This window comes from Haliotis cracherodii, unplaced genomic scaffold (genome assembly GCF_022045235.1).
Source record: "Haliotis cracherodii isolate W230 unplaced genomic scaffold, xgHalCrac1.p SCAF_2, whole genome shotgun sequence".
Lineage (NCBI taxonomy): Eukaryota > Metazoa > Mollusca > Gastropoda > Lepetellida > Haliotidae > Haliotis > Haliotis cracherodii.
Genome location: NW_027266275.1, coordinates 9,762,443 through 9,789,154, shown reverse-complemented (window position 1 = coordinate 9,789,154; position 26,712 = coordinate 9,762,443). Strand labels below are relative to the sequence as shown.

Here is a 26,712-nt window from a genome sequence, read left to right as displayed (position 1 = left end):
GTTAACATGTGACTGGAATCGCAAATTTCTCTCCCTATGGGGATTCAATTCAGGCCCTCAATTCCCCATGCTTGTTGTAAGAGCTGACTGGCTACAATGTGCTACCTGCTAACCACTGACGGCATGGACCGTTGCTCATGCTATCGACCACCGGTTTTCATGGCCAAGACTCAGTTGCGCAAAACAACATTCACTCACTCATTGCTCCTCCAATAGGTGTCTTTTTCGACGTCCATTATCCCTGGAATAATAATGTTTTGAAATGACTATGACAAAGAATTTGATGTTATTGAGCACGAGGTTGCTGTAACGTTAATAATGTTCATGAGGGCGACGGATTCTTTAACGATAAAGATGTCGATCGATTACCAGAAAAGGCAATTTCTTCAAATTCTTGTCGCATTAAGCCGTGCCACTCAAGTGCCATAACATTGTCAACTCTGAATGAGTAAGCTTTGTTTAACGTCTCCGGTATTCCAGTTTGGTTTTTTTCTTATCACGGCGTGTCAGCTTAATGTGTGAGGAAAGCCCGAAGTGATGCGGGTCTTAGACGTTTACCACTCTGGTGAAACCCACGAGCACGGGTATGGTGCTGATAAAACTAGAAACATAATCGGGATTCGAATCCTCAGTAATTGTGTTTTGACGTAACCAAGGGACGCAACTGTGGACAACCCGTCAACTGTAATGAAGTCCACCCTCTGTTACATCAGTGTTAGCACAGCGGTTAAGGCGTTCACTCGTCACGCCAAAGACTCGGTTTCGGTCCCTGAAACTACTAAATGGCGTTATAACTTCACTGACTATTTCAGTGTTTGTTTCACACATGTACATGGATATTTAGCTACAACGTGGAGGTTGAAATCAGTCTTCTAAACACAATATCGGTGTATTAGATATATTTTAAATAATTATTGTTTAAAATCAGGAAAGCACATACACGAACACAAAATCAAATGATACAGTAACTGCATTAGTTCGGTAAACACACAACGTTTGTGGCTCTTTTCATCTTTTTACTGGGGCGGTCGGGTAACCTAGTGGTTAAAGCGTTCGCTCGTCACGCCGAAGACCCGGGTTCGATTACCGACATGTGTACAACGTGTGAAGCCCATTTTTGGTGTACTCCGCCGTGGTATTTCTGGAATATTGCTAAAAGGGGGGGAAAACAATACTCACTTACTCATCGTTTAAATAGTCAGGATTTCCCCGTGGGTGGGTTGGTTGTGGGATAGGGGTTCAAACATATTTGATTCTTTTGGGTACATAGAATGATTTGGGTTTGATGGCTTGGTGCCCAAAATTGGCAGATGAGTGTAGACTAAACATACGCTGAAACATGGTAGATTTAACAGACGCTTCTCTTCACCGAAAACAGTGTAATTCGTGTGATGTACGGTCTAAGGGAAATAACTCTATTGGACAACGCTAGTTGTAAACAAACAGGGGCATCGAACACTCGACTGGAAACCGAACACCAGGCCGACCGAGATGTTAACTGCACGTGCCGCTCGTGCAGTAATCCCATCATATGGGTGACCCGTCACTGCTGCAGTTTTGCCCATTCGTCACCACTCGCATGTTTCCGTGACCTATAAGGCTCGCCCCCCTCTGGAAGGCCGCCATGCGTCGAAACGGCGCAAGCAAATGAGAAAGCGCATCGGGATACGTGTAGATCAATATAATTCCGAATATTTAGATTAATTTTGGCACTATGCGTTTGTTTAAAAAAATGTAGAAACAGGAGGATTGTCAGTTCAACACAGCAGCGTATACGGATAATAGGACTGTGCCCAGTTGGTCTAAGGTGGGAAAAGTTACTGTGCCCAGTTGGTCTAAGGCGGGAAAAGGTACTGTGTCCAATTGGTCTAAAGCGGGGCAAGTTACTGTGCCAAGATGAATCTTTTACAGTTGGCATGCTGGAAACCAATGACTTGTGGGTTCCACTCCCAGATTTCCCGGAGTATGTTTTTAGGTTTGTCAGCACTATGTGCTTTTGTTTGGTCAAAGTGGGAAACGTCTACAAGACCTGCATGACTTTCGGCATCCCTTTCATGATCTTGTAGGCTAAGCTGACACGCCGTGATATACTTAAATAGTGTTAGACGAAACCATGAGCCTTTCACAGGACATCGTCACACTCTTTCGTGCCATGTAGATTAACAGATACCAAGGGGTGCAGGTGGGCGAGTGGGCGAGGCGCCTTACTACGTTCGTTGTTTAACGTCGGCCACACTCGGCAATATTCCAGCTATCTGACAGCAATCTGTAACTATGCATGTCTGGACCAGACAATACAGTGATTGACACCATGATTCCCGAAATTTGGATCCGATGACATGCATCAGCCAAGTCAGCGACTCTGACGTCCTGATCCATTAAGTTGCCTCTTACGACAAGCATAGGTTTGACTTACATTCTTGACCCGGTTGCCTCGCTAGGTGGAATCCGGTGTCAGAGTAGGTCTCCAGCACCAGCCTGCTCGTCGTGAGGGTTCGACTATATGGATCGGGTGGTCAGTCTCGGTGACTTGATTGCGTCTCTACCGGAAGGTTTGGGGCGTTTTTTATGACTTCAACCACTGGTTTGTGTGGTCCAGGATACGAAGTCATTTTCAATTGTCCATAGTTGTGCCACGTGTTGACATCGTTATTAACGGATAGTAGTGTCGTATGTAGCTGTGAGAGACATGCATGTATTCGTCCAGAAATCTCTAAATGACGCTCATCGCTGTTCTGCTTGGTTCGCAATATTCAAAGCATTTTCTGAAATAGATCTTGATTCATTATTTGACACCATCAATACAGAATCGATGACCTTAAACTTGTCCAAATAACAATATTGTAACATAAAAAGAAAAGTCCGTATTTCAAGAAAAAGGACTTTATTCCTGACCAATATTTATACAACATTCATTGTTACAAATACGTGTGACATAACACAAACTATTATAAAGGGTACGATCGAGACCAAAAATTGGATCTTTCCTGTGACATTTCAAGAATCTCGGCCAACGGATCCCAGATCCCACGCTGGCTTCACGGCCCCATTATTTATCTCCCCTCCTCCTCCAGTTATGTCTACTTTTTGGCTGCCTTCTTCTTCGCCTCCCGCTCTTCATTCAGCCTCTTCAGTTTCTCTTCCCTCATCTGGAGCTGATGCTCTGCCTTCATTTTCTTGATGAACTGGCGACGTTTCTTCTCGTCCTTGACAGCTTTGTGTTTTATTTCTCTGTCCAATTGTTTCCGCTGGACTTGTTCCACAAATCTAGGAAGAAGAATACTAATTCAAAGCATCGTAATTTAAAACACATATATATTCTAAGTTGCGTTAATTGTTGTTCTGCAGATCCAGATCAAATAATTCTTGACCATCTTGAAACAAATTTTCGTTCAGACTTCAGAAAGGTCATTTCCTTTCAAGTTATTAAAAGTATTACTTCGAATCACGTACCTGTCAAGTCTGAATAGATCAGCCTTCTGTCTCCTCCTCTCAGCTGTGTAGAAGCATCTCACTGGGATTTGCTCCAGACGTCGGGGAGTTCTGCCACGGGGAACAAACCCCTCCACTGCGGGGACAGAGAAGGCAACTCCTCCGCTGGTCTGACGGTCGGGGACCAAGCCCTCATCTCGTAACTGTTTAAGAATCTCCGCCCCTGACAGGCGGGGTGTGGGCGGTGTCACCTGACACTTGGCGTAGTACAGTTCGTGAGGACAATTGATCTTGCCCGTCAGAGCCTCTTCAGGAGAAGTCTGCTTCAAAGGTTTTACTTTGGTCTGTTTGCATCCCATTTCAGACAAAGAAAGCAATGACGTTTCTGAAACACCTCTCCGCGATAGTGAGAAAAACAATAACGTGACGACACAATGACGTGACGTCATAGAATCGTGACGTCACACGATCGTGTTTGCATGATTCTTATTCGGGTCTATTCGGCTTATACCGTTACCTTCTTACTCGTGTTTATATGATCTGACAATATAAACAATAATAACTACGTTGGCGTTTCACCTCTATCAGCTAGTAGCTTAAAATACATATCATTCAGCATTATGTTCTTAGAAGTTGTAGGAATATTTTTCTTAGCTCACAGCTTGCGTAAAATTTGGTCAAATATAAAATTCCGTCGCACAGTACGTTACCCCCATGAACTGCAGGGTTGGGGGTTGTACAGCGAGCGGGGAATTAACTTCCTGAAGGCCACTGACATGTATTTTATTTGATTACAGCTTTCACAGTGTTTCAATATAGTAGCGAGTGAGTGAGTTGGGTTTTACACCGGTTTTAACAGTATTCCAGTTATAATGAGGGAGGAAATCCCGAAGTGATGCAGGTCTCAGACGTTTACCACTTCGGTGAAACCAACGAGCATTCAGTATGGTAAAGATTTGTTCATTGATATATAGGGTGCAGTCGTTGAAAACAAGAACGTACGAAACAGGGTTTGGACTACACCGATTCATATTCCCTGGATATCCTAAATAGAAATAGTAACATAGCAAGTACACATGTCCATGCCACATAAAGCGTTAACTCGGGGAATCTTCTATAGCCACTCTGGTTAAATCTACTTTCATTTAAAAGACAGTCTCTAAATATTCACCATAAATGAAATTACCCTTGCTTAGTTCCCCCAACTTCCCCCTCTCGAAGCCAACAATGATATAATTATTCACAAGTAAAATACTTCCCGAGTTTCTGCGTCTGGGGTTTCCCCACATGGTTACGAGGTAAGTATGTAGAATGCGTTTCACGCAATCCTTCCATTAGAGAGAAACAATAGTTTGTTTGTTTGTTGTTTAAGGCCGCACTCAGCAATATTCAAGCAACATGACCGCGGTCCGTAAATAATCGAGTCTGGACCAGACAATCCAGTGATTGACATCATGAGCATCGATTTACACAGTTGGGATGCGATGACATGCATCAACCAAGTTAGGGAGCCTGACCATCCGTTACCGTTAGTCGCCTGTTACGAGAAGCATAGTTGCCTGTTACGGCAAGCATAAAAAACAATAGTCAAATAAACAAGTGTCACACAGTCAGGTGAGTTCTGTACAGCAAGCTATATTTCACCTTACATTAAATATTAGCTTCTGGTTGGTTTAGGAGCGAGCAATTATTTACCATGTAGCCAGCCGAAAAATAAATCGGAATACACCGAGGCTAACTTGCTTATCTCAGGTGTCGGAAATGAACCGAATGTACTGGGTAAAGGGAAGTAACTCTGTTTGTTTTGTCGTCTGCTACGAGTTGGTCGAACTGGGTGAAACTGAGGACAAATATTCTGGGTCTATATGAATGTCGGTAAGATAAATTCGTTGTCAACTGATCATTCGGTGTATATTGTGGGATGTACACTGTGTGTGAGCCTTTGACCCCAAACCGTTCTTACATTTACCATATACCCCTACAGTTCGGTTGATAACTTAAAATGTATATGACTACGGCAGTTAGTGACGCGTTTGAGATGTCCCATAGATCGTGTACACTGCACTGTGGCTGTCGAAAGATGAGTAGGGTAGTGTAGAGGTGAGGTGAAAATGAGGTATAGTTTAGCGTCCAGGATTACTGCACTTTTACATCGACGTACATGTACATGCATGTGTGTGTGTGTGTGTGTGTGTGTGTGTGTGTGTGTGTGTGCGTGCTTGTACTAGTCCGGACTAATGCTGGTTTTATCGTGCTTGTCCACTGACATACCATACCGCAGATTAACATATATGCCACATTGAGACACAATATACTGACTACGAGCCGACCAATCCTTGTTTTAGCCCCTTTATGCCTAGCGCCAGGCAGGGTAACAAGTATAATCTTTTAACGTCTTTTGGTATGACGCGGCCGGGCATCGGACCACTGACCTTCCACTGTCCGGGCAGTGTATGTCTATCTTGTAGACCACGGATCGTATAGTTGTAGATAGTAAATTACTAGCGTATACCTGACAACAGAGTGTATGTATTTTATATCTCCATTCTAACTACTCTTCGTTCGGATTGTATGCCATTATCTCTCTATCTCCACCGTAGCCCCCGTGAAGATCCGGGTTAGAATTGGTCTCCAACAACCTATACGTGTCCTCAGTGAAGATCCGGTTAAAATTGGTCTTCAGCAACTCATGCTTGTCGTAAGAGACGACCAATAGGGTAGTCTGGCTCGCTGATTTGGTTGATTGCATGCCATCGTATCCCAATTGCGTAGATCGATGCTCATGATGTCATGATCAATCACGGGATTGTCTGGTTTATTGACTCGATTATTTACAGACCGCCGTCAAATAACTGTAATATTGCTGAGTGCGGCGTTAAACAACAAGCAAACTTAGCACAGGTCTAGCTGACGAGAGCTGTTTGAAGTGCGAAAGCTAACGGTATTAAAGCAAACACTTTCATCGTTAGGCTACCGACTGAACGACCACAGGACCCAGATGTGACCTTCCGTATCTACAGCTTTACATCGACTACCTTCAGAGAGTGAGTTATCGACGCTTTGGGGGAGCATTTTAGTATAATCAACATGAAGGCGTGTCAGCTTCATGTTGGAGACAAGGCCATAGTTACACATGCCGTATAGACGGTTGCCTCTTTTGTTAAACCCGCGAATGATTCTGATATTTCAAGGCTCATAATTTTTAAACATTTCTTTTCGTCTATCGTTCAGTATTTAACTCTTTGCACATTCGCTCTAAAAAACAAAGGAAGTTGACTCCATTTATCTCGACCACGGTTATATCGAAGTGCTCGGGTTTCCTGAAGTACTTACCCTGGCTATGAACTACAGACAGACAGACAGACAGATTTATTCAGTGATCAGGCCTCCAGCCCATAATACATGTTAACATAATGTAGATCATACATTCTTATATACTATGGCGTTATGTTAAAACAAATAGTTTTAGAATACGTTAGAACAGTGATGAGTTACGTATATTCTTAACTTTAGATAGAAATAGTCCAATGTGTTTTAAAGTTCTTGTGGAGTTTGTTGACATAAGGTTTAAAAACTGTTGAAATATGCTAAAGTTGATTTCACTTTCAGCAAAGCATTCTCTTCTTGCAGCATGGTATCTGTCACAGATTGACAATACATGATACTCATCCTCAATTAGAGTTAAACCTTTGGAGTGGCAATACACGCACACACGTTCTTCATATGGGATTTTAGAATGTCTTCCAGTTTCAACTGCAAGTTTAAAGTTGTTACACCTGAACATACATATTAATCTTTTATAATAAGCAGAGATTTCACATGATAATATTTTTCTGCATTAAGGAGAGATTTGTACTGTGAGTAATATTACATTTAGATGAGAGCTCTATGGAGAGATGCCAGTTTTGAGAAAAACAGTCATACAGCCTCTGTTTAAATTTCATCATAATTTGCTATCACCGCATTCCTGATTTATCCAAATAAAACCAAATCCATTTTGAAACAGGATATTCCTGATGTGTGATGCCCATGTGGTTTTTGCCAGAGTCTTGAGCATACAATAGGACTGATATGGTAATCTTTGAGGCTCCACATATATCACTCTGCTATGAACTACATAGCTGTACATCTCAATATAGACTGGTACTCCATGGACCTAATGTCGACACTGCCGAAACGTCGACATACAAGTTGTAGTAGAAATAAGAACACGAGAGGACATAACATTAATAATATTTACATCGGACAAACCTTTTTTTCATGAACAATAATAAAAAACATGGTATAAACAACTTTTTTCTCATCACAGTGTTATTATTTTGATAAACAATATCAAAATAACAATGTGAAAAACACTCAATGGTAGCTGTAGTATTTTAAGTTGATGGAAAACAATCACAATCGCAATCAATTTAAAATATACTACTCAAAACAGTTCAGGAATACCTTCTTTCATATTACTTTGGGACCCGCGAGGACAGGGTTAGAATTGGTTTTCAGCAAACCATGCTTGTCGAAAGACTAACGGGATCGGGGGGCACGGGTAGCCGAGTCGTCTAAGGCGCCGCGATTCGCTGTGCAGAGTTGCGTCCCTTGGGCACGCCAGAAACCTATGATTGTGGGTTCGAATCCCGGTTCGCCCCGATTATGTTTCTAGGTTTGTCAGCACCATACCCGTGCTCGTGGGTTTCACCGAAGTGGTAAACGTCTAAGACCTGCATCACTTCGGGCTTTCCCCCCACATTAAGCTGACACGCCGCGATATAACTGGAATACTGTTAAAAGCGGCGTTAAACCCAACTTACTCACTCACTCACTAACGGGATCGGGAGATCAGGCCAGCCGACACATTTGATGCATGTCATCTATCCCCAGTTGCATAGATTGATGCTCATGATGTCTATCACTGGATTGTCTGGCCCAGACTCGATTATTTACAGACCGTCGTCATATAGCTGGAGTAGTGCTGAGTGTGGCGTTAAACAACAAACAAACATAACACTGTATCCGGCATGACAGATACACTGTAGTAATATGAAAAAATCGGATGTCCTTGTTCTTTTGAGTAGTATATAAAAAACCCAACAGTACAGCATTTAATTGTCACTCAGCACCAACATGATATTCACTGTATAAAAATTGTAATTTAAAATTGAACAAAATACCTGTGGGTTTCTGATTAAACCCGTCCCTGTGAGACACAACAATACTGTGTATTGCCGTCGTATACAGTCATGTGACGTACCTGTACCGGGAGCTCCTCACAAACAAATTCAATACGTTCATGATGAAATATACTTATATATACTTTATAAAAGAATATACTTCTATGCCATGGATTGATTAACTTTTCATTCTTTGGTAGTTGTTTAACGCCGAACTCAGCAATATTCCAGTTGTATGACGGCGGTCTGTTAATAATCGGGTCTGGACCAGACAATCCAGTGATTGATGTCATGAGCATCGATCCATGCAATTGGGATACAATGACATGCATCAACCAAGCCAGCGAGCCTAACCACCCTATCCCGTTAGTCTATGAAATAATCGGGTGTTGTTTTAACTTCTCATATAAGACAACTGCGCGATAAATCGCAAAGAACGATAAAGAACGAAGCGTGGTTTATTTCACGATAAAACATTGTACTAATTTATCACGACGTCATTTCTGGAGATTCGAATATTCGCTCGTGCGCAACTTGATGACGTTTATCATTCTTCTTTGCAATTTATCACGTAGCTGTCTTATATTCTAACTTTCAAGCACATTAAAGGGCAAGTAAAGTCAACACAGCAACTTTGCTGATTTTAAAATAATACTTAAGGGAATCAATACTTGATTGGCCAAAACTGTATTCGAAAAACGGTAATAGCGCGAAACAGACGATAAAAAACGACAGGCGAAATCACCTTTAAAATATCAAATTTCAACAACAAACATGGCGTCTAACGAAACCGAGAGGTGCTATCGCTTACCAATGCATTTGAAACAGAGCTGTTAAAATTGGAAGAGTTTCAAACAAATAACGCATAAGAAAAACTTATGCAATAAATATTTTACTGAATGTAAAATATATTCACTGTCAACACGGAAATGTAAGTGTTCCGATTTCCGGGTTTTTGCCGCATCCGACAGGCGCAAGGTCGGTTAACCTCGTCCAAGTGTTATTTTCACTGGAGTGAACATATCACTTTTTTGTCACAACTGTGAAAATATCACTTTTCTAAACTTCAGAAATCTCAGTCTTTTGCACTTAAGTATAATATCATAAAGTATATTATATTATATATTATGTTAATTCCTTATACAGAGTAGAACATAACGTCTTGACTTGAGTATTCCTTTTAAGTTGCCATGTTAAAATACCATCAGTGTATGTGAAATATATACGAACATTTTCATCTAGCAGACAACAGTTAGCTTTTTCGAAGTTGAACCAAAATTTATATTGTATCAATGTCTCTGGATGGAGGGACATAGATATTGTACAGGTTTGTTATGTTTCCAAACGTCTGTACGCCAAAACGCCTTCAAATTGTTAATCTTACACATATTAACAATATTAACTATATTATTGTATTTGAACTAAGTGTGATAACAATATGACTATATCTACAATCATCAAACTCCTCCTTGTGTTGAAATTGACCATATGGAATTAATTATGTCAAAGGTCATGTTCAATTAATACTTTCATAAGCACGTACGTCCCGCAGTCATCGAATTTATGAATGAAAACAACGAGTTACGTCCCATTTTCTCACTTCCCATCCTCAGCTAGCTTTTCTTTTGGCACAGTATCTTCCTTCAAGTCGTGTTCGCTCACGACATGCAGTCTCTGGTGGCGTTCTTGTCGTAGCGCTCTCCTGTTTGTCTGCACCGCTGCATTCTGCCTCTCCAATAGCTCCTGGTCTCGGACAAGATTTGACTGTCAGGTGAGTGAGGCACATGTTAGATCAAAGACCACACTTATTTTCTTTTTTTTTAATATAAATATGTATTATTCCATTTCAATATGGAAAGTGGGAAAATACATTTAAAACCAAGGTTTGTTTATTCATTTGTTGTTTAACGCCGCACTCAGCAATATTCCGGCTTTATGACATCGGTCTGTAAAAAACCATGTCTGGACCCGACAATCCAGTGATTGATGTCATGAGCATTGATCCACGCAATTTGGTTACGATGACATGCATCAACCAAGTCAGCGAGCCTGACCACCCGATCCCGTTAGTCAGCAATCATGTGTTGCTGAAGGTCTATTCTACCCCAGATCTTCACGGGTCTACAGTCAAGGTAGAAGACATGAAAAACTAATGTTAGAAGGCTTTATACAACGTTTAAAGGAGACAGTAATTAGACTTAAATACATCGCTATATTATTTTATGAACGCTTCACTCGTTATCATGACCCCGGACAGATGGTAGTTGACAGTTGCTTCCATTTCTTGTGATAAAGATGGATTCCGTTCTGTTTGTTTGTATTTTGTTTTCAATTTGACTTATATCACTCATTATTTTAAGGAATACACCGAAATATACACAGTTTTTGTTGTTAAGACTTGATAAATCCATGAATCTTTTTGCAGAGAGCAGCATATGGTTAACTGCATGCACTAAATCCAAACACGACAGTATATTTTGTTCAATATTTAGGTTACTATAGATATCGAGGACTAGACTTGACTTCCAGGTGAGAGGGGCATATTTTAGAGCAAATATACCTCTATAAATTAGAAAATACACCCTCCATTCACGGCCACTCGTGTCATTCAGGACTCCTCTCGGCCTCTCCGTACCAAAACAATACGACTGGACACGCAGGGCATGGGGTAGTGTGGTACGAAAGAAGAAAACTGACATATACACCAAGCAGGTTTGAACAGAGTCGGGAAATCTTTACTAGGTTAAGTTCCTTACCGGTAGCGGCGGTGGAGTAGCCTAGTGGTTAAAGCGTTCGCTCGTCACACCGAAGCACATGGGTGCAATGTGCGAAGCCCATTTCTGGTGTCCCCAGCCGTGATATTGCTGGAATATCGCTAAAAGCGGCGTACAAGCTCACTCACTCACTCACTCACTCATTCACTCCTCACCGGTGGGTCGTGGGGCTCATGGTCTTGTTTAGGCTGCCTTTCCGTAAATTGTAGGTCGACTGCAAAACAAGGAAATAGTATCCCACAGTCGAGAGAAAGACTTTCAAGAATGACTAAAAACAGCTTGCACGGGAATTTTGATTTGCCAGAATTAGATTATTTAATTTTTCATCACCACAAACTATACACACAGTTGATAAGTTATAGAAGAGTTAGGATATATGTTACAGAAATAGTTTGATCAAGACAAAATTGAACATGACAGTTTTGATTGGAGACAATATGAAGTTACTCGTGTGCGAGCAATAATGGTATCACCCAGGCTCATCTTCGTTGTCAGATAAGACAAACTAGATTTTATATATGGGCGCGACTGAATGACATAACTAATACTATAATTCCTTTTTTTACCAACTGCAGTTTAAAGAGAGTTATGGAACAGAGTGAAAAGTAACTACTGGAAAGTTGGGTTGTATCAAACTTACCTCCACTGGTGCTGGATCTATAACTGTTGGACGATATTGCTGAAACACAAGTCATGAATATGCAGGTATTAGCAGCCATTGTCTGGCATACAGACACAACGGGAGTAGTGAGTATGGTTTGAGGCCACTTTAATCATTTTCCCATCAATATCACGGAGGGCTTCAATAACGGGCTTCACAGATTGTACCAATATCGATACAAAAAACAAACAAACAAATACAAACAAACACAAAACAACAACAAAAACAAAACAAACAAACAAACGAAAAACAAAGCAAAACAACAACAAAAACCAAAAAACCCAAAAAACACACACACACACACACATAATGGTGGAATCACATAGTATCAATTAATTGTCAAATAGCCCTTCCTACAATTGTGCTTTCTACAAGTTTGTTTATTTGTTGTTAAACGCTGCACTCAGCAATGTTCCAGCTGCTCGTATGACGGTATTTGAAGAGCCGTAAAAGTTACAAGTATTCCTCTGTATCATGTGAAATACAATAGGGTCAAGTTTCAATAGCATTGTTTGTTTGCTTGTTCTTTCACGCCACACTATTCCAGCTATATGACGGGGGTCTGTAAATAATCGAGTCACGACCAGATAATCTAGTGATTAACATCATGACCATCGATCTAAACAACTGGGATACACTGACATGCATCAAATAAGTCAGCGAGCCTGACCACCCGATCCCGTTGGTTGCCCCTCACGACAAGCAATTCTAACCCTGATCTTCACGGGTATAATGGTAAAAGTGCAGATTCTTTTCAATTGTTCGCTATTTAAACCATAAGATTAGGTAAACATTGTGTTAATTAAACCTACCCGAATCTCTGGACACAGTTGAACTCGCCGCTCTTTTAAAAGCCAATAACACTTGGTCTAAAGATTCTTTTACCTCCTGGACTAACCGCTCCAGCATCTCGGTTTCAGTGCGAGGGTTTGCCTCGGGGTTCGAACCCGGTCCAGAACCTTCCGTATCGTTTCTTGTAGACGAGAAACGCTTTCTCGCATCAGTCTTGTCTACATGAAGTTCTATTTCCGAAGCAATTTGCTTGTTGTCACACAGTTGTGCGATAAGGCAATTCCGATATCTTTCGAAACTCTCTTCAGGAATGTATTCCGCCATTCTGCTTTGCTAGCCTCCTTAGTCACGAGCGAATATCATCTGAGTGTCCCAGTGGCTACTCGGTGAGCCCCACTAGCCTAAGATAAAACGTCAGAAAAACAGGAAAAATAAATAATAATAATAACAAAGTCTTTGATCGGCATTTAGATAACAATCACACAAAAATTATCAATGCAAATATAAAGTACAATGATCATGAAAAAATACTGTTACAACCATAATAATACAATAATAACGAATATGATAATACTCCACTGATATACTAAAAATAGAAACAACATTAAAAGACAGCAAGTAATCTAATAACCTAATAATCATCTTCGATCTCGACATTATCGATCGATAACTGTTGTGTCCCAATCGGATTAATCCCAGCCTTATACATTAGGTTCAACTGGGTACGTGTTTCAACATTAATTCAGTTGTTGAGACTTGATTCTCTCTACTCTAGTTTTGCAAAGTAGTTCGTCACGTACCGCCAGTTAGAAGGTCCACCCTCGCCGCTTCACTACCATGACAGTAAATGACAGCGAACGCCTCTGCAGCGTTCTTCCTGATCAACAATAGCCGCCAATAGTGTTGTTTGTCGGGTGATCACATGATGTCATCAAAATATCCCGATTAGTGTAACGCTGTCTCAAGTATGTTACCCAGTCATTTTTCTATGAACGATTTACATTCCAATGCATTTCCATGAAAACGTGTACAATGGAAGTGCTCCCTGCCGACAAGGAAGGGGTAATATTTATACGGGGTTGATTGGGGATCAGGTTGAGTGTTTATTCACACAATGATATGTTCTTTTCTTTTTCTTTTTTTTCTTTCGTGCGCGCGCGCGCGCGCGTGTGTGTGTATGTGTTGGGGGGGGGGGGGGGGGGGGAGCTTTTTCACATTTCTATGAACGAATTACATTTCAATGCATTTGCATCAAAACGTGCACAATGAAACTGTATGTGTTCCTAAATAGCAAAAGATAAAATAGATACCTTAGTAACTAAATACATACATAGTCAAAGAGGTAATCTTATTGTATTTAAATAAATAAATAACTTGTGGCTATATTTAAGAAGGTCTTTCGCTATGTTTAGAGAATCAATCTATAAAACGATAACTAAATGGCTAAGTAGCTAAATGAATGGCTAAATAAATAATTTTATTGTAAATAAGTGGCTAAGTAAATACATAAATGGTTAAATAAATAAATAAATTGTGGCTATATTTAAGAAGGTCTTTCGCTTCCATTTAGCGAATCAATCCAGGTCTTCAAACATAGCGTGCAAACCCGACTCGTCTCAACAGTATGGCTTAGGTGAGCAATATACCTGGGGTATTGTTACTATTGCAACAGTTACTACTACTATCAATAGTTAATCTAAGAACAATAATAGGGATTCTTCCTAATAAAGAGAGACTACGTGATTATTTGCAGGCCGTGTTAATCATTTCCACAACCAACAACACGCCAACGACCTATTTTGCCGGCCTATTTTTAACGCCACGTCCCTAGAGCGTAACGCGGAAGCGATCTAACTAACCTTGGACCATATTGAGCAAATAAAACTAATTTTAAGATTGTTGTTTGTAGGGGTTGAGGTAGGGGGTGGGGGCAGTGTCCCCAGTAATCCTCTACGGATGATGATGATGATGTTTCATACAAAAACATCTCCTGTAGAAACCTTGCAGAGAGGTACATAGGCCCCGGTACCCAAAAGTGAACATGTGTCGTTAATGCGACTTAAAAGAGGCTCGCATCGCAAAGATCCGGGTTAGAATTTGTCTTCGGCAGCCTATGCTTGGTGTAACCGGCGACTAACGGGATCGGGTGGTTAGGCACGCTGACTTGCGTGGATCGATGCTCAAGAAATTAATCACCGGATGCTCTGGTCCAGATTCAAACTTTTGTTGTTGATAGTGTTGGTGAACAACAAATAAACAAACAAACAAATAAAAAGGCATCGAGTGGTTTCTGAGTTTGTTTAGCATTTTAACCTGTTTCCGTTAGAAAAAGGCCAAACCGTCATGGCCTACGATGTACAGCTGTACAGCCTGACGTTACTTGTTCACACTCTCAGCCAGGCCTGTAAACAAACACTCTTCAGACTGCCGCGATAAAACGCATATATTTCTTCATTCGACGTGTAAATAGTTTTTATTCTTGAATTTAAGGTTTTACTGCTATTACTTTAAACTCAGTGTTGATTCCGGGCAAAATAGATCCCAATATCGGATGAATGCCGTGAGAACCGATCTGACTGCGTGTGGGACACCGTACCCCGTGAGTGTAGGTTAACGTAGTTGCTCATGCAATTAACCTCTAGTACGCTCTCCAAGACTTGATTGTTTACAGGTCGCCCTGGTATTGTTTGAATAGTGTTGCGGCGTAAAATATCCTTCACTCACTTATTCTGTGCCTAAATGGTGGTTTTTGGATGCACACACACATTTTTGAAGCAAACCAAACGTGTATTGTAAAAATGCATACATAAAAGATGTGATCATCCAAAATGCGACGCCCTCCTCGTATACTGCGTATCAATTTTCAAAAATTCCAGCCAAACTGCATCATCGACGTTATGAATGATTTTTTTAAAAATGCTTGAAACAACATAAAGGTTTCGACATCTGCGTGGTATATTTGTTTGAACTTCCTTCTTTGTATAAAGACTTAACGGTTGAAAGAATGCGTCTTCTTTTATTTAGCTTACCCGCGTACCTCGTCTTCGTAAGGGGCGGCCAGGTTGCCTAGTGGTTAAAGCGTTCGCTCGTCACGCCGAAGACCCGTGTTCCATTCCCGACATGGGTACAATGTGTGATATTGCTGGAATATTGCGAAAAGCGGCGTAAAACTCTACTCCCTCACTCTTCTTCGTAAAAAGGCAGATGTTTTGTTCAAACTTGATTGTTTACTGGCGGTCTTGATTTTGTTGAAATAGTGATGCTGCTGCGTAAAATAACATTCACTAGTGGTAAATTTCACATTCGACTAATTTCGGAAATCAAAGTGTATGTTTTCACAATTTTCACATCACATTATGGCAGTCGACAAGGGGACATGCACTTCCAGACAGTCACTCCCTGTATACACACCAGTACCTCCTGTAGACTGACCGTTGCTTCTTCTTTATACCCAGTACTGTATACACACCCGTACCTCCTGTAGACTGACCGTTGCTACTTCTTTATACCCGGTACTGTATACACACCAGTACCTCCTGTAGAATGACCGTTGCTACTTCTTTATACCCGGTACTGTATACACACCAGTACCTCCTGTAGACTGACCGTTGCTACTTCTTTATACCCGGTACTGTATACACACCAGTACCTCCTGTAGACTGACCGTTGCTACTTCTTTATACCCAGTACTGTATACACACCCGTACCTCCTGTAGACTGACCGTTGCTACTTCTTTATACCCGGTACTGTATACACACCCATACTCCCCATCGACAGACCGTTGCTACTTCTTTATACCCGGTACTGTATACACACCCATACTCCCCATCAACAGACATGGTTTATACCCTGTAATGTGTCATGGAGCTGTGCGTATCATTAATAAAGAATAAAGCAATAACGGAAAACATCGTAGATCGTAGTCTAAGGTTCACAGTTTATTATTATCAGCTGATTGTGGACTGAAGATAGGCACTCTTAAAGATCACGACCCCAACTGACAATGATCACTGATTAATAAATCAGAACAAATATGCAAGCTGATCAGCTGAGCAACTGTACTGTACTATAATAGCAACAGCTAATACAAAAGATAGCTAAATCAACACAGATCACGTGATATGTAGTTATATCGTACGATCGTACATTATTCACATTGCCATATCGAGGAAATTATTCGGATATCATTAAGTCGCACTGTGCACTCTCTCTTCCTTGTGTTATGTGCGAAGGTTTTGTTTTCCAAAATATAATAATGTTGAAAGTAGGTTTGCGACAATGAGATGACGTAACACTATTGTATTTAGAAATTTGGAAAATTATTACAATCAGGCCTAAGTATCACATATTATCACAATACAAACTGTTATCTAAAGATACCACATCAAAAATATTCCTGTTTGTTTTTAAAGGATATTGCCAGATGATATTTTAATATTTACATTATGAACACCGGACGGATATTAAAACATCCTGCCTTGTTCTTTGTAGTGAGTTAGTGCATGCAGTGATGGACCGTTTGATATTCCTGGGAGGGGGTTTGAATGTGAGGGGGCACTTTCCCCAGAAAATACTGAACATGTATTTTGCTTCGGTTTAATAACAGTATAAAAGGATATAAACTGCTCGGCAAAAGAAAGTATACAGTTTTAAATTAAATTTGATCCCAAAATGACAACCGTTATCAAAACGTTACTAGGTTAACGGTCGCCGGAATACTACAAACTAAGGCCGAAAATACAACTATGATACCCGTATCAAACGCACCATCTAATAACCATGTCTTGTTTGATTCACTTTAGCCACCATCTTTTGCCGAGCAGCGTACTCGTTCGTTGGACGTTCTTGTCCTCCAAGTAGGGTCAGACTATGTGTACTCGTTATTAGTCCATGTAAACAAAAAACACAACATAAAAGAATCACAATAATGCCCATATGGACTGTTTATTAAACATACTGAGACACATTGGTATGAAGATCAACATTGCTATATTTGATACTGCTCACACTGAAATATCTAGTAACGTTTTCGGGCATAAAATAAGATTTTACAGAATTCACAATTTCGAAATATAACAGTTATATTTAAATCATAACACTTTAATGTGGCTTAAATCAACCGTATATTTTTATTGATATAATTGCGCGAATCTTTTCTCGCTATCCATCGCATTAAGGCAGGGGTAACTGTGTGCATTAGGTAGGAGACAGACTAACACTCAGTCTCATAGAAACAAATAACTCACTTCAAATTGAAAAGGAGCCCCAGTGAGATGGGTAATTCAGAACATGAGGAATATCTAATATACTTGTTTCATTTAGGGCTTTTGCATTACCGAATGGGATGGGCGGACGGGAAAATAATATTAAGGGACTGTGAGACAGGCTAGGTACCACATTACATCGCTCCCTAATGACCACGTGTTAGTAAGGTTTTTACGTGCGAACCCCAAATTTGCCCCGATTTGTTTAAATTTATTTTTTATCTGTCAGGAACATGTCGGTGCTTCACCATAGATGCAAACATCTGCGGCCTGTGTCGCTTTAGACTTTCCTCTACAAAGACTTTCCCCATGAAACATATACCACACTGTGGCCTAATTACAATGGGTGTTTGTAACAGTTGGGTTATCACATGTCACGTGATATCTCGTCCAAATCTCGTCCATACCACACGACAACAATAATACAATAATTTGTCGAACACATCACCTTGATTGCACATTGTTTTATCAGAGGTCATATACCGGTATATGGTCTCTGTTTTGTTGTTCACTTGGCTGCACTTGGTACTCTCGGGTGTATTCGGCCTTTTCCGGTATTGAACGACGCTCACATTTTAAATATGCTCTTCCTTACTATTGTGAGTATTGATAATTTACATAAATTTGCATCATATCCAGAGTATGATTCACATATAAACATGATTATGATTAGTATCCACGAGGAAATGGAGACGAGGAAAGTTGTTCAGTTAAGCAGATTCTAGTTTAGCTAGAAAATTTATGAGAAAGAGAAATCCTGTGCTGAGGCAGAGAGTCGGAGACAGTGAAGTCACTTCCGACATGAAACTTAAGTGGGGATTTGGTACAGGGTATTTATCATAAAAGAATGGAGCTGTATGATGGACAATCTGAAACGTAATAAGTTTAACAGTTATAAGAAGGTTGTATTTAAAGAAAACAGTTGACAAATTCATTCAGGTTCGTAAAACGAACCTGGTACTGATCTCAGTGGGAATTAAGGGGCAGATTTGTTTGTTTGTTTGTTGTTTAACGCCGCACTCAGCAATGTTTCAGCTTTATGACAGCGCTCTGTAAATAATCGAGCCTGGACCTGACAATCCAGTGATTGACATCAAAAGCAACCAAGTCAGCGTGACCACCCGATCCCGTTAGTCGCCTCTTACGACAATAGTGACATATTAAGCATGGGTTGCTGAAGACCTATTCTGCCCCGGATCTTCACGGGTCGATTAAGGGAATGAATAGAATAGGTATCCAGTACCCCATGCTTGTTACAACGTGTAGCCCCCATCTGGCTGGTGCTTATGTTATCAACCACTGTCTGCTCTTGTCAAGACTCAGTTATTCAACTTTCACCTACCGAAGGTAGAATATTGCAGACTGCTTCCTGGAACAGCATTCATTCATTCTATTTGCATGGAAAGCATGGAAAGCAAGGGAAGCAACAGTTGGTCATCACTTCCCCTTCCCCAGCTTCTTGACGACCGCCGCCGTGGTCTAGTGGCTAGAGCATCTTCCCAGAGACCGGAAGGTCGGTGCTTAGATACCCGGCCACGCCATACCAAAAAGACGTTTAAAAATAAGTCCAGCTTCCCTGCCTGGTGTTCGGCATTAAGAGGATTAAACAAGGACTGGTCGGCTCGGAGACAATATCAGGCTCTCCTGTCTATTTGACTTTTGGTCATGTCTTTTAACATGATTATGGGGGGAGGGGGGGCTCTTTTGCTAAAGCTCGGAACTTTAAGGATTAATTTGACTCGTGACATTTTTTCCATAATCATTCATACCCTGTGGGTTATTCTATGAATTCGTCATGTCACATTCGCCTATTACCTTCGAGGTCTGACTTTGACACGTAGACATCTGCAAAACGTCCGGTATGTTGTCTTTGGCAATACGAGCGGCGTAAAATAATTCTCATTCTCTCACTCGCTCAGTGTCAGATTAGTGTGCACCCACTGTCAGAAGCAACAGTCAGTGAAAACAATAGTGAAAACGGTGATTTTGTTGCATGGCTTGATGATTAACTAATGAAATCTATACTTGAACTAAATGGACGAAGTTATCATGTATTGTAATTTATAACGACAACGCCAGAGAATAACCAGTCTCGATTATCCATCGAAACAAAATCCATGTAAGGCAAATAAGCACTGAAAATCATGATGAATTTAGCATCTGGGATATAAAACTTTATACAACACACCTGTATGGTGATAAAACATAGCTGAACCGCACTGACAGACATATCATGTCACGTCATTCCTCACGTCATGTAGAATGATGTAACATCCCTGCGGTTTGAGAATATACACAGCTGTAATTCAAACAAGCATTCACGAGTTTCTATGACAGCTATTCACGTGCACTATTGTTCGTATCTAACCGATCTGACAGTGAGACGCCGGCCTAGGTAGAGGGTTCATCCTCCGTGACATCTGGGTCTTCTACGGCCTGTCGTGTGCCCCTATCCCGTCGTGGGGTTTGGGAGGCTGCTCCCTGCCGTTCCACAAAGCATACACTCTCAGGTCGCATTGGCACGTACCCAGCCTGTAACAGTGAGTTATCATGCATATAGTCACACCGCCTTCGTGGTCTAGTGGATAGAGCGTCTACCCCGAGAGCGAAAGGTCGGGGGTTTGATCTCCGGCCATGTCATACTAAAAGACGTTAAAAGAGCGTGCTTTTATTATCCTACCTGGCGCTCGGCATTAAGGGGACAGAACAATGAATGGTCGGGTCGGAGTCAGTACAAAGTATCTGAGCTGGGTATCCATGATAAACTACGGCATGACTTCTCTCGGTGGTGGGTTGGGGATGGGTTGGGTTGGGAATTGTCGACAACATACGACCTTTGGTTTGGTTTCCAGGGCAAGTGTGTGTGTTTGTGTGTGTTGTGGGGGGGGGGGGGGGGAATTCCTAATTTCACCCCACCTTATAGTCAGACCCAAGAGAGTGATCGTTATATGAACCTCTGTTAATCTACCTGCCTCCCCGATTCGCTCGCAACCCAGCCTTACACACGGAGCCGTCATAGGCCCACGAGGCGTGACGAGGTGAATAACCCACTGGGACATGAATAACCCACTTAGACACAGTATACTGACTCCGTGCCGACTAGTCTTTTTTGGGCCCCTTTATGCAGAGCGTACACAATCAACCATGCACGTGATTTAAAGTCATGTCAATAAATAACAGTGTCACCGTTGTTATTATCTCCATCGAAGGTATAAAAACGAGGTGAATGCAATCGCGGTTTACGTGACGCACTCAAAAGCTCTGCCGCATCACGTAATATTATCCATTGCACAGCAGGATTGTCAAAAAATACATAAACAGTCTTATGTGCGTTACATTGCATATTACACATTACATATGTTCTTACATTGCACTTTGGACAGTTGTGTTCTTGTAACGACGGGATGGGGGGGCAGTGTTTGTGGGAAGTGTATTAGGGTGGGGTCTGTGTGTGAAGTGTGAAGTATACTTACATCTCCTTTGGCCTCCTCCTGCACAGCCTCAATCAAGCCTTCATCTGTCAACATAACATACATCCAGTCAGCACATTGTATACCTCAGCTAAAGTCGAGCTTAATACTCCAAAAAGTTATAAAAGTGATCTGTTTCTCTCCCAGTGGCTTGAAATGCGACTTTAACCAAACTCAGTTGTGATCAACCTGTTTGTCTTGAATATTTATGGCATTAATGGTATCAAATGTTCTGAACAAATATATCTATTCTTACTGAACAAAATGTTTGTATTACTTCAAGTGGAGTTAACTATAACATTTCCTATTTAGTAATATATCCCTTCCCCTGATATGCATACATGCCTCGTCTCGTTTGTGGTCATTGAACTCGGGACTGGGATTTTAGAAAAAAATAATTGTGCTTCAGGTTTTGAAAAAAATATGTCCTGAAAAAGAAATATACAAATCATCCTTTCATTGAAAAAATATGTTTTGAAGCTGTGTCCGAAATATAGGCTGAGGATATTAAATGATTCAATAATAATGTCAATATTGACAACGAACCTGGACTGCCCTGCCAGCTAGGTATACCACTACTGCCTGAATATGCTGTGAAGAAATAGAAAATATGTACAAATTTGTTATATTAGTGAGTCTCATTGCGATACGGACGGTGTTAGAAGTACACACCAAGAAACACACAATTCAGTGAGAGAAACATACATCACACGCACGCACGCACGCATAGTTAATTCACTACTTGTCGTAAGAGGCGACTTACGGGATCGGGTGGTCAGTTTCGCTGACTTGGTTGATGCATGTCATCCTATCCCAATTGCGTGGATCGATGCTCATGATTTCAATCACTGGATTGTCTGGTCCAGACTTGATTATTTACGCCACATAGCTGGAATATTGCTGAGTGCGGCGTCAAACAACAAACACACATCGAGTTTACCCGAATCTCTGAGTTCCACAGATGCTGTCTCTTCAACAGGAAGTTTCCCTATAAGGTCGGAAATTTCTTTATTTGTCTGTTCGAGTTCTTTGATGATATCTTCAACCATTTCTGGCATCTTAGAAGTCATGGAGAGGGTAGCTTTAACTGGAACCGCCGCCCCATATCTCATTATGTGTCGTTCCTTCAGTTTGGACAGGAACTGTGTGTTTGTCTTGAGTTGTTCGTGTAATGTGTTCTTTATCTCCTTACAAAACTGGTCATTTTGCGGATCTGCGGTGCACTCAGCCATTCTTTTAGAACAGTCAAAGTTCCAGTGATGGTCCTATATATGTCTTCCGGTGCCTTGTCAAAATGGTGACTTAAAATTTTAACTAGTTCCTGAGACACCCGACGTTTTTTAAGCTTAAAGAATTGTACGGAAAGTCCAGGTCGATGAAGCATCAAGTTATTGACCTCAAGGAGTTCACCATTAAATGTCAATTGCGATGATAACGCCAAACTGAAAACGAAATAAGAACAAATAAGTTTGTTTGTTTGTTTTTTAACGCCGCACTCAGTAATATTCCAGCTATATGACGGCGGTCTGTAAATAATCGAGTCTGGACCTGATAATTTAGTGACTGACATCATGAGCATCGATCCACGAAATTGGGATACGATGATATGCATCAACCGCCCGATCGCTTCTTACGACAAATATTGGTTGCCAAAGACCAGGTCTAGCCCGGATCTTCAGGGGTAATACATAAAACATGAAATGCCTTGATTGACACACTTGTTTGACACCATTTTGATAACGTCACGCAATTGTTGTTGCAGTTAATTTGTGGCCAGAAATTTAGTTGTCTTTCCGAACGTGCAGTTTAAATCTCAAGTAAAACTGACGCAACTATAGGTCATTAGCCTAGAGTATAGAGAAATTATACATAAACTATAACATGCCAGAGATTCGTTGAATCTTCGGGGTTCGTTAATTCTACTTCCGGATGTGTCTGTCATGGAATCCATGACATACGCGTATAAAGACTTACTACTAACTGCTTACTACTCATTAATAGTGTGACCCTACACGTAATGGTTTCGACTATATATGTGGATTATGAAGGCGACAATGAAAATGCAAACTAGATAAGATCGAAGAACCCGCTACATGCCGAGTTAAACATTTTCACCTCAAAATGAGTGAGTGAGTGAGTGAGTATGGTTTTACGCCGCTTTTAGCAATATTCCAGCAATATCACGGCGGGGGACACCAGAAATGGGCTTCACACATTGTACCCATGTCGGGAATCGAATTCAAACAATGTTTATATACGTATGACATCACTACCGGTAGCATGGTACGCTATTGGCCTCATCAAACCACAGTTGAGTTTTAGCATGCACCGGAAGGAAAATAGGAGAATAAAGCGCCCTCTTTAAATGGGCTGTCCGATTTGTATGGGCGGAGTGACTTGACATAGCTTCAGTGAAAGATAAGATATAATTATAGTTTGTTGCCGATTTTTTGTTAGCCACAATCTGTGAAGGTATTGATTCCAGCCTCCCATGACTTGATCCCCAAGTTGAAGGCCGCTGTGTGTGTTTCGGCTCGAAACTTCCGGTGAGCACTGTTGACCGTGGTTACTGCGAAAGCTAGCAGGTGGATCCAGACCGATGCTTTGCGTTTTAAGTGACAAGTGGCAGGTTGGTCAGCACGCAACAGGAGTGCAGCCTACGACTGATATTAATTAGGTTGGGCTGTCCTGTCACTGTGGATAGCAAAGAAGGAAAATAATTGTGGTCTCAGGCCATAGTGGATCGTAATAGCGAATGCTTACTGACACATTGACTATCTCATACGCAAAATGTTCATTGTTCTTTATTCAACTTTTATGACACATCATTTAGGATTGATCGATGCTGATTTTCTTTACCGAGTTCGGTAAACAAAGAACCTGTCATTGGCGACTCAAGGGCGGACAACTCTATATTACCGCGGTATGGCTATGTTGTGGAATAGTGTGGATTATGTGGTTTACATCACTTCCTGTTTGGGGTTATGCATAATCAATATTCATACCGGTTGGGTTAAAGGACAAGTGGGTTCTTTTCTAACCAATTACGAATGGAGCTGGGCGTAATTCCAGAACTATCTTAAAAAAGTTAATGTGTATACTTACGAGTAGCCGTGACATCCTGTATTCGATCATGCGATGAAATATTGTGCTTAGTTTTGCATAAGTAAACAGTCGACATGTGATGTAGATTACGAGATTTACCGATACCCCATGATATAGAGTCTTTATACACAACGCGGGATTTTCCGAGGATTTTGATCGAGGGGTCGTATATACACAAATGTGTCAAGTAAGTAATCAAAAACAATCTGCCAGTCTGCGTACTGTTATTTGTTTTTTATGTTTTACAATTTCTCAAGAGAATTAGTAAGAAATACAGATAACTACCGTCGTCGTTGAGAGTGACTTTGCGTCAGTCTATCATGGCGTCACACACGACGGAAACTTTTACGAGTTCTTTTGAATTCACCTGATCATTGTTATGTATATATATTTAATTATTCCTTAATTTGTGCTTCGATACTCTTCCCATGAATATTCTCAAACACGTGAGCCACAGATCACTAATATGCTACTTTTGAAATTCAATTCTTCGAGTAAATATCCTATGTTTAGATTTCTAAACCCACCGTAAATGGTGATTTAGTAATGTGTCAAAAATTGCGAGATTTGCGTTGTACCTATCAGTAATTTTGCTTTGAAGTGTATTAGATCTAGTGTGCGTGATGTATTTTAAATTTTATTCGGCTTCGAAGTGAGGGTTGAGGAGGTGGGACTTATGTGAAGTCCGTCATAATCTGACAGGTCATCACCATGGAGTAGGCAATCACAGTCCTGGAATTCGATCTAACACATAGTTTTGATACCAGTTATCTCAAATAGGTTCCTCACCCACAGGTGTGTAAGAAGCTTGTTAATATTGACGTGTCGCTTCAAAAAGCTACGGAGGCGTAGTAAAGCCTAGTGGTTGAAGCGTTCACTCATCACGCCGAAGACCTGGGTTCGATTCTCCACATAGGTAAAATGTGTTAAGCCCATTTCTGGCGTCCACCGACGTGATGTTGTTGGAATATTGCTAAAAGCTGCGTAAAACCATATTCACTCACTCACAGAGCTACTGGCTGTTCAAAGGTGTTTTCCAAATAGATCTCAGATCCAAATCTGCATCGCACTTTATATGCTTCAGTAAAATACACCTTGATAAATATAACTTGAATTACTTCCTAAGAAACTCGCCTTCTTATATGAGCAGGACAGAGATATGATTACCGCGGCTACGTTAATCCGGAAATCTTCCTTCTTGACGACCACTTCAGCCTCGGAACGCTCACCTATAAGTTGCTCACCTTGTTTGTTTGTTATTTAACGCCGCACTCAGTATATTTTCCAGCTATATGACTGCGGTCTGAAAATAATCGAGTCTGGAAAAGGCAAACCAGTGATTGATATCATGAGGCGAGCCTGACCACCCGAACTCTCCTCCTCTTACGACAAGCACTGTCGCCTCGTACGGCAAGCATAGGTCGCTGAAGACCTATTCTACCCCTGATCCTCACGGGTCGCTTACCTATCAGAGAAGGCCAGTGTCTCTTACCTCTGACTCCACAATCCGGACTTGTGTTGATTAAAGACGGCTTCACTAGGTACCCTCCAATCAGAACCAACGAGTTTCATCGATATTTGTTGTTATTAAGCACCACTGAACGAACTGCACGTTATAAAGTCTCTTCACCGTTGAGAAATCACCTGCATATATGAACTGCGCTTTAAAATGTGAATGTCTATATCTCGCAGATTCCTTCCTGGTTAATGTCACGTTATCAGCTTTTTATAGACCTTACAATCTATATACTACTTCCCGGATTGAATTCCCTGAAATTTCCCCCGAATATAATACTGACAGGTATACAACACCTGGTAGTTTCATGCACATTGTAAGCTCGTCAGTTGTCCTCCAACAGTTGGTACGGGTGGGCCAAAGTCTGAAGGAGTTCCAGTTCGCTGTGCAGTTTCGACCTTTGCTGTCAGGATCGCTTGTCATAGTTCGAATACCGGATTCGCTATAATTGGGTGGCTTGGTGGATTTCAGCAATTGATGAACATTTCCAACCTGTTTCTTGCTACTTGAAGCGGATACAAGTAAACTAATT

The 26,712-nt window shown here is 41.1% G+C and overlaps 3 protein-coding genes across 3 annotated transcripts; all 3 read right to left on the bottom strand.

The window, feature by feature from the left end:
- Positions 1–3,080: 3,080 nt before the first annotated feature.
- Positions 3,081–3,794, bottom strand: LOC139469325 (uncharacterized). The gene is made up of 2 exons (XM_071251465.1): positions 3,454–3,794; positions 3,081–3,267 (listed from the first exon to the last, which is right to left on the bottom strand). The coding sequence occupies exons 1-2, from the start codon at positions 3,789–3,791 to the stop codon at positions 3,081–3,083; spliced, it is 525 nt and encodes a 174-aa protein (XP_071107566.1). The 5' UTR covers positions 3,792–3,794.
- A 5,894-nt stretch (positions 3,795–9,688) lies between these two features.
- Positions 9,689–14,003, bottom strand: LOC139468989 (uncharacterized). Its single transcript, XM_071251126.1, has 5 exons — positions 13,625–14,003; positions 12,845–13,225; positions 12,012–12,050; positions 11,527–11,585; positions 9,689–10,361 (listed from the first exon to the last, which is right to left on the bottom strand). Exons 2-5 carry the CDS (start codon positions 13,146–13,148, stop codon positions 10,194–10,196), a joined length of 570 nt encoding a protein of 189 aa, XP_071107227.1. The 5' UTR covers positions 13,149–13,225; positions 13,625–14,003; the 3' UTR covers positions 9,689–10,193.
- A 3,857-nt stretch (positions 14,004–17,860) lies between these two features.
- On the bottom strand, positions 17,861–26,305 carry LOC139468666 (uncharacterized). Its single transcript, XM_071250793.1, has 5 exons — positions 26,157–26,305; positions 22,500–23,001; positions 22,106–22,150; positions 21,563–21,606; positions 17,861–20,621 (listed from the first exon to the last, which is right to left on the bottom strand). The coding sequence occupies exons 2-5, from the start codon at positions 22,789–22,791 to the stop codon at positions 20,481–20,483; spliced, it is 522 nt and encodes a 173-aa protein (XP_071106894.1). The 5' UTR covers positions 22,792–23,001; positions 26,157–26,305; the 3' UTR covers positions 17,861–20,480.
- Between the last annotated feature and the right edge of the window lie 407 nt (positions 26,306–26,712).

Coding starts and splice junctions, on each gene's coding strand:
- LOC139468666 (XM_071250793.1), bottom strand. CDS start 22,791: ATGGCTGAGTGCACCGCAGATCCGCAAAATGACCAGTTTTGTAAGGAG. Junction 22,151..22,499: donor TGTGGAACTCAGAGATTCGG/GTAAACTCGATG, acceptor ATTTCTTCACAG/CATATTCAGGCAGTAGTGGT. Junction 21,607..22,105: donor TAGCTGGCAGGGCAGTCCAG/GTTCGTTGTCAA, acceptor TTATGTTGACAG/ATGAAGGCTTGATTGAGGCT.
- LOC139469325 (XM_071251465.1), bottom strand. CDS start 3,791: ATGGGATGCAAACAGACCAAAGTAAAACCTTTGAAGCAGACTTCTCCT. Junction 3,268..3,453: donor GATCTATTCAGACTTGACAG/GTACGTGATTCG, acceptor TCTTCTTCCTAG/ATTTGTGGAACAAGTCCAGC.
- LOC139468989 (XM_071251126.1), bottom strand. CDS start 13,148: ATGGCGGAATACATTCCTGAAGAGAGTTTCGAAAGATATCGGAATTGC. Junction 12,051..12,844: donor AACTGTGTCCAGAGATTCGG/GTAGGTTTAATT, acceptor CTTGTGTTTCAG/CAATATCGTCCAACAGTTAT. Junction 10,362..11,526: donor ATGAGCCCCACGACCCACCG/GTGAGGAGTGAA, acceptor CTCACCTGACAG/TCAAATCTTGTCCGAGACCA.